This window comes from Malania oleifera, chromosome 1 (assembly GCF_029873635.1).
Source record: "Malania oleifera isolate guangnan ecotype guangnan chromosome 1, ASM2987363v1, whole genome shotgun sequence".
Classification (NCBI taxonomy): domain Eukaryota; kingdom Viridiplantae; phylum Streptophyta; class Magnoliopsida; order Santalales; family Ximeniaceae; genus Malania; species Malania oleifera.
In genome coordinates, this window is record NC_080417.1 from 38,398,663 (window position 1) to 38,406,642 (window position 7,980).

The 7,980-nt window shown below is 36.8% G+C and overlaps 1 protein-coding gene across 1 annotated transcript; it reads right to left on the reverse strand.

Moving 5' to 3' along the window:
* Nucleotides 1-999: 999 nt before the first annotated feature.
* LOC131159622 (protein SHI RELATED SEQUENCE 1) lies at nucleotides 1,000-3,624 on the reverse strand. Its single transcript, XM_058114664.1, has 2 exons — nucleotides 2,341-3,624; nucleotides 1,000-1,695 (listed from the first exon to the last, which is right to left on the reverse strand). The coding sequence occupies exons 1-2, from the start codon at nucleotides 2,954-2,956 to the stop codon at nucleotides 1,295-1,297; spliced, it is 1,017 nt and encodes a 338-aa protein (XP_057970647.1). The 5' UTR covers nucleotides 2,957-3,624; the 3' UTR covers nucleotides 1,000-1,294.
* Between the last annotated feature and the right edge of the window lie 4,356 nt (nucleotides 3,625-7,980).

Here is a 7,980-nt window from a genome sequence, read left to right on the forward strand (position 1 = left end):
CACCCCCCCCCCCCCCCCGGGGCAAAAAATAACAATGCATATATATATATATATATATATATTTAGAGAGAGAGAGAGAGAGAGAGAGAGAGAGAGAGAGAGAGAGGCCTTTTGCTGGGATGGGAGATAAATCTACAAGTGGGATCTCTCACTGATCTCATTAGCTCCCATATTCTAACAGACTTGGATTTTTTAACTTCTAATGCTTTCTTATTAATGGGAAGTACTGATGAGAGATATCAGCATAAGAATGAGGTTTTTCTTAATAGCTCTGATGTTCGGTCAGATTTCACTAGTTTAATTTGTAATGATTTTTAATTAGCTCTCTCTTCACTTCAATCTTTTGGTTTAGATCTTCTGAGTTCTCTATTTTTTACGCTCTCCCTTTTCAATATTAATCACCTTAAGCTTATTAATTATTGACTTCTTTGATGTTCTAACTGGGAAATGTTAACTGACATAAGTTTCTCAATCTATTGATAATTTGGGTCATATATATATAGTTATATATACACAGTAGCACTGGATATGTATGTATGTATGTGTAGATACAAGGTCAATATATATATATATATGCAGAAGACGTGGACTTCTCGCAGGTGCATTTAAAGAAAAATTACTGAATACACCATGAAGGTCACATCTCTTCTTCACCTTTTAAATCAACATGAATGCTCATGCATGGCTGGACCGCCCATTCCATACCATACCAAACTTTAATCCAAAAGATAAAAAAAGAGGTGGTGTTATATGTAAATGTAGTTGTCCAACCAAACCAAAGACGAACCCAAATTCCTCCCATTTCAGACCGACATACTTTACGGGTAAACAGCTAGAGCAAAAAACAGTTCCCAACTCCCCAAACCAACCCAGAATTAACCACAACAAAATTCAATATTCGCAATATCAGAAACAAAAAAACACATTTAGCATATAAATTGCAGATTGTTCCAGTTGAAGTGCAAAAACTCAGAATGAAAAATTAAGCTAGCAAGAAGAGAAGAATTAAATATTAACTAAACATTGAAATGTGAACAAAAACAAACATCATCCGGTTTCAATTCCCTCTCTCGTGCCCTTAATAATTTTTTTTTATAGAACAACATCGATCGATCATCATCATTTAGCATTGCATATAAAGAGGGAGCTAGCGCTGGACATGAGAGAGAGAGAGAGATAGAGAGAATGAGAGAAAGATGTACTGTTTTAAACTATGGAGATCGATCAGATGAAAATGTAATATGGTGGTGATGATTCAGCATTCATGATTGACGAGTGATTCATCGATATCCTTTTAAGATCTTGGGTGTGGGAAGAATTGCGTACCAGCCATAAAAGCGTTGAGGGGTACCGGGTAAAGAGATGGATCGAGAAAGGCGGCTGCGGCCGATGACGCAGGTCCGCCAGTACAGGTGCCGACCCCGGTGGTGGCGGCCACCGTGGAGGGGGGAGAAGTGACGGCAGCAGTTATGAGATTGAGCTGTTGGACTCCGCTGCCGCCGGAGGGGCTCTCACCGGCGCTGTAGTTAGCTTCGGGCCCTTGATCGTACAGAATACCCTTGAACACATGGCCTCCGATGTTCACAGCAGTCTGATACGCGTACTGCTCGTCGTTTTCCTCCACTGGACTCACCCGAACGCACCGGAAAATCGCGGGAGAGTTGACTTCAGCCGGAAAATTCCCCATCTCCAACCCTAATAAAAAATTAAAATTACACCCACAATTAATTAGAATACTATCTCATCTATATGCATACAATAAAGCCGAGAAATTATGGGAAAAAAAAAAAAACATCAAACAAGAAAATAATAATAATATTATTAATAATATAGTTGATAGCCTAGCTAGCCATCAAAATGCAAAACACACGGTCGATCACACACACATATCCAGAGACACGGAGGGAGGAAAGAAAGATTTGAAATAGAAATATATAGTATCCATAGACACAGAGGGAGGAAAGAAAGATTTGAAATAGAAATATAGTCTCTTCCCTGTCAATATAGTACTGGTCAGGGTTAGTAAACAACAGCATTTTTTATTTTGGAAATCAAAAGAGTGTGAAAAGCTGAAAGAGAGAAACAACAGCAGAATTTTCATCACACGCAATTGATAAGATATGGGTAATATAATGGATTATGTGTTGGTAGTCGGAACCGAAGCGCGTGATTCCCTCTTGTATAATAATACTACCAGTATCAAGATAATAGATACACACGCGTTCGTCCTTGAATTCCGATCCTCTCTTCTTTCTCTCCCTCGCAACAAAACCCAATTAGATGGAATGGAGGTTTTGCTTTTTGTTTTTGGAAGTAAGGAAAGTAACAGTGAGTGAGTACCAGAGGCGGTGGGCAGAAGAGCGCAGGCGAGCGCGGAAGAGGCGGGATTCTCTCTCTGCCTTTTGGGATTCTCTCTGTGTTCTTGGTGATGATGGTGATGCTGCTGCTGCTGAGCCGCAGCCAACTGCTGCTGCCGCTCCCGCCTTTTAGCCGCGGGAACCCAAGTGCTCTTAACATGCGTGGCGCACTGAAACCCCCGGCTCTTGCAGCACGTCCTGCACCGCAGGTGAGGGCAGTCTTTCTTCGCCTGGTTCCCGCAGTCCTGGCAGCTAACTCCTCCTCCGCCCGCGCCGCCTCCGGCCCCGTGCCTCATCACCGCGAACGCCGCAGCCCTCGACGGCTCATCGGAGACGTCGATGGCGCTGCGGCTCGGCCCCACGCCTAGGCCAGCCGCGGAGGAGTAGAGATCGTGGCGCTGCTGGGGCATGTACTGGTGATGTTCCGGCGGTTGCTGTTGCTGCTGCTGCTGCCATAGCTCGAGGCCCTTGTAGGAAATTTCAGAATCATTCTTGTAAAAGAACCAAGTTTCGGGAGAGATTTCGGTGGGTGGGGGGTTGGGCTGCGGCTCTTGGCTCGCTCCTCTTGCACCCGCACCTAGTGAGAAGAACCCTGACATTGTTCCGGATTCAGACCTGACCCAACAACCCTCAATTGCCGGAGGCAATGAAAATCCATAGCAGAAAACCTTACTCCCTCTGGCCTCTATCTTGAATTCTATGCCCCGATACGATGTCGCTCCTATTCTCAATCTTCCATCGACTCCGATTCACTGCTTCTCCCGATTTACTGCTTGGGGACCGGGAAAATTAAAGTGGGTAGGTTTGTTTTTTTTTTTTTGGTTTCCCTCTTCAATTTATTCTTTCTTCTATTCTTGCGCGTGTGCGCATTTGTCTCTCCACAGACCCTCTCTCTCTCTCTCTCTTCCCCTAACTCGCTTTATGGAAAAAGGAAAGGGGGGGGGGGGGGGGGTGAGGAGCAGTGGTTGTTGCTTATTGCGGATGTGGGTTAGGAAGGTTTTATTGCGACTTTTGTTTATGTTGGGACGGCACACGTCGGGAGATGGACTTCGACTCCTTAAGCAGCGTCGCCAGCATTAAAGGCATAATACAATAGAATTACAGAAGAAGCAGCAGCAGCAGCAGCTCTGCCTCTGCTCTGCAACGCCGCCATGGCCAAAGCATTAACCTCTGCATCTGCAACCCCAATTTAAGTTTCCTCTTCCATCTCTCTCTCCTCCCTTTCTTTCTCTCTCTCTCTCTTGATCAGTTGCAAGTGTATTACTAATGCGACGAGCTTTTTCCACTGACCAGTGCGCCTTCTATATCTGAACAAAGTGGAGAGAGAGAGAGAGAGAGAGAGAGAGGTAACCAAACACCACCCTCTCTTTTTTTCTTCTCTTTAATTTCTCTTTGGCTCTGGGATTTTACGATCTTAATATCTGTGCTCCGATGATCAAGCTGTCTAATACCATCGCATGCTCATCGGACGGTCAGCGACCTAGCCACGTGTCGGATCACCAGCTTTTGCTTGTTCGTCCTTTGGTGCACCGGAAAACCCGCTGCTTTTTGTGACCCCTCCTTTAATGGGGAGCTTCCTTCTTTCTTTATTTTTATTTTTATTTTTTCGCTACGCCATTTCTCCCTTATTACCAATAGTTATATTTTAAAAAAAAAAAAACACAGCCCCAACACATGCAACTTGATTCAATTCTCCCTTTCCTTCCCACAATTCTTTTTTCACCTTTTGGGTTTAAAATATAGGTGACACAATCGAGTGGGGGATTTTATCTTCTCCCGCCGTGATGCAGCTGTAAAGCAAATTCTCCTTCTCCCACCATGCATGGGTTGTGCTTTTTCTTCCCCATGGTAATTTTTATAAATTATAAGTCCTCCACTATTTAGCCTAGGTCCCCATTAAATTATATTTTCTAATATAAAACAAAAATTGCAACTTCCAGTAGTTCATTTCACAATTATTGCTGGTAGCTAACTTTGATAACTTGATTTTGTTCAAATATATAAATTATAATGTAGCAATCCACCAAAAAGTACTTAGCTACCAAAGGATTTTTACTAATCAAATTATGATATTACTAAAAGATTTTGACAACTCGTGTTAGTCTATTTATCTTTGTAATTTTCAAATTATGATATTACTAAAAGATTTTGGCAACTCATGTTAGTCTATTTGCCTTTGTAATTTTCATAGCAGATTGAGAAAAAGATTCGGTGTTCATATGTTATTTGCAATTCAAATTGTTAGTCAATTTTCTTTTTTTACTAAAAAAAATACTATACTTGCAAGTTCTTTAATTATATGAATTTTATAAGCCTATAATAACATGTCATATGATTTGCATGAATAGAAAAGTTTTGATAGTGATATCAAATTGAGTAAATATAATTTTCAATATTCCCTAGTTTAGTCTAGTGTATGCATTTTTTAGGGAAAAAAAATATTAAAGATAATCATTAATGACACGACTGATAAAACTTTATCCTTCTGTTATTTCATGTATTTATTTTTAAAGCAGAGCGTAAATTTTGAGATGTAGGAAAAACATAGCACCTCTTATTCTAAAAATTTTCTTAATTTTTTCAAGCTTCACATAACTTTACCGGAACCATTTTTTTGTTTTTTTTTTTTGCTAAGTGATGTGCACATCATAGGGATAAAAAAACTTTGGGGTTGACCATTATAATTAGGGGTAGACTGATCATATATGTTAAGAGGTTTATATGTGCTATATTGCTATGAATGAGAAAAAACGAAATGCTAACTTATCATAAGTCTACTAGTTCAAAAAAATGAAATGCTATCCTATGATAAGCCGTACATGTCACAATTGATTATCCAATTACTAAATATAAAAATTTTATTCACACATGCTTCTCTTTGAGATGAGGTTTTATTTTATTTTTATTTTTTTAAAAAAAATAGCATGACTATTGTGCATTCAAGTACACATTTAATTTGACCATACATAATAGTTTCTTCAAGCATTATACATTTTCCTTGGAATTATATATATATAACACTTTTATTTTAAACATATAATGCTTACATGATACCGGGAGGTGGTCATTTTTTCAAGCTTAATACTTTTTAAGTCTTTTTTATATTAAATAAAATTATAACCTGTTTTATTAATTTTACCTTGTAATTTATATTTTTATGAAAATTCTTATACACCATACATATATTGCCTCCATAAAGTATAGTTCATTATATTACAATTTTGATGACGAGAAAAGAACTTAAAGATAATTTTTTAAAAAATATATGATATAAATACAATGACATTGACAAAAAAAAAATTAATTCCTTTTTTCTTGTTGCTTTTTTCTAATTTTCTAGTAATAGTACTCAACTAATCTAATTAATCTATTTGAAAACATTAAATTTGAAATTAATTGTAAAAATTTGACAGGGTTAAATTAAATGTATTGGATGTTATACAAATCTATTTAATTTTACATACAATCCATATAAATATATGCGTAAAATAAGACTACTTTTGTCCTCATATTCCTCATATTTCCTAAAAGTCGAACCCACTCTATGCATATAGCTAAAAATCTCTTATTAGTGGTAAAAAAAAAAAAAAAAAGGCAAAAACTAGCTAGGTAGAGTTACTAGAGTATTAGATACCTCTTTAATGCAGCTAATGGCCCATGGTTAGCCCCCAACCCTAACCATGCCATTATACCCTCCTTTAATTGAAGAAGGCAAGAAAATAGTTACATAGTGGGGATGGATCTTTAAATTTAATGTTTCTATTCACATATTTTTCATAAAATTTAAACCTTTTATTTTCATTTTGAATGTAAGTGTAAGGCATAGCACAAGTATTAGGAAAGTATTACTTATGTGTGTGTGTGTGTGAGGGTGGGGTATGCACTATAGAATTTTTGGATTGTAAATCACTCTTTGTATTTTTTATTTTTTTTTTTCTATTTTTTTTTTACTAAATAAGGACGGCACCTCCATTTATTTATTGATATACTCTCACTCTTGGTGGAGGAATACCATAGTTACAAGACAAACATTGAGAGATTACAGATAAAAACAAAAATTAAATGTCTCCCAAAACAATACCAAAAATCAACCAAAACAGGACTACAAATCCAAATAAAGCTAAATAAGAAATAATTCTAAAGAGACCTATCAACAAAAATAATAAAATAAACTAAAATCAAAAATATTTTTTTTTCTTTTTTTGAAGAAGGAAATATCATTAGAAATATTAATCATCTTTATCCAAAGACAGAGAAGTTATCAATATACTGCATCAGTCCAAACGAAAAGTATTTAATAAAATCCTTAGGAAAGGCTTGGATAGATTTAGCTACATAATGAGTGAGGGAGTATTTAAACTCCCTATTAATAAACATAAAAGAACAAAATGAAAATTTTTTACAATGACTTCAAATATTAGAGAGTACAACTATAAACCCAAACTTTGCATTCACAATTTGGGGCGATCATGATTTACAACCGATTGATGAAAAAAGAAAAAATGTTGATAGATCTTGTGGTCTCTAGAGACCTCCTCTAATGCTCAAATCAATGTTAGATTAAAATATACGTAATGTAATTATAGTGTAGAATATCTTATCAGCTCCAGAGTACTCTCCAGAATCTCCTTTTATAGATGAAATATTCTTTTAATATTTAATACAATTGCCTTTAATTAATTTAAAAGAAGTTACAAGAGTCCACTAGTTAAGGGAGTACTCCTTTATTTCCTCTTTACTCAAAGGTTACAAGTCTTTCGTTAGCCTTCCTTAATTAATCACTCTTAAGTTATATATAAGTATCAAGGTGCCCCGTCATCTCCTTGTTATATTTTATTCATAATAATTTGCATCCCACTCCCAAGCTTTGAAAAGCACTTTAAGTTGGGGAGTATTTTTTTCACATTGTTTGTTGCTTAATTGTGATTATGAGTAGCCATCTACTATGTAGAGATCCGAAAAATTAAAACTATTAAAATAATTAAAAAAGATAATAAATAGAATAGATAAATAAATAATAAGGGGAAAATGGAAAATTTTTAAAGGGAAAGACAACAAACCTCGTCGACGAATCTCTTGTCTTCATCAACGAGTGATCTTTTAGGGATTGTCGACGAAGAGATCCTGAGTGAGAGAATTTTATATTTTAAGTTTCGTCGACGAATGAATCCTCTCATTAACAAATTCCCTTCTATGGTTCTTTGATGAATTATGCTTCTCGTCGACGAAGCCACGTGACAACATCGTCTATAAATTGAATTGGGGTTGCTTCTCCACGAAGAATTCATTTTTCCTTCATTTTTCTCTCTCTAAGACGCCTCTCTCTACCTTCTCTCTAAGTTTTCGGCTCGGATTTAACCCGAAACAACAAACGGGAACCACTACGATGTTCTAGGGGAGATTCTTTACACATCTAGCGGAGCAGATTTCTATACTAGGCTTTTCAGGAATCACTCCAAAGTTGAGGTAAGGGTTTGGATTCCTAGTTTTTGGGTTTCAAATGTTTATTCAAGGTTTATGGGTTGAGAACGTGTTGAAATAGTAGGTTATTTGGTGTTTATTTGATTAAACTAGAGTTTTTGATTCAAGGTTCGGGTGAGCGCCACAGCCATCATTTTGGGGT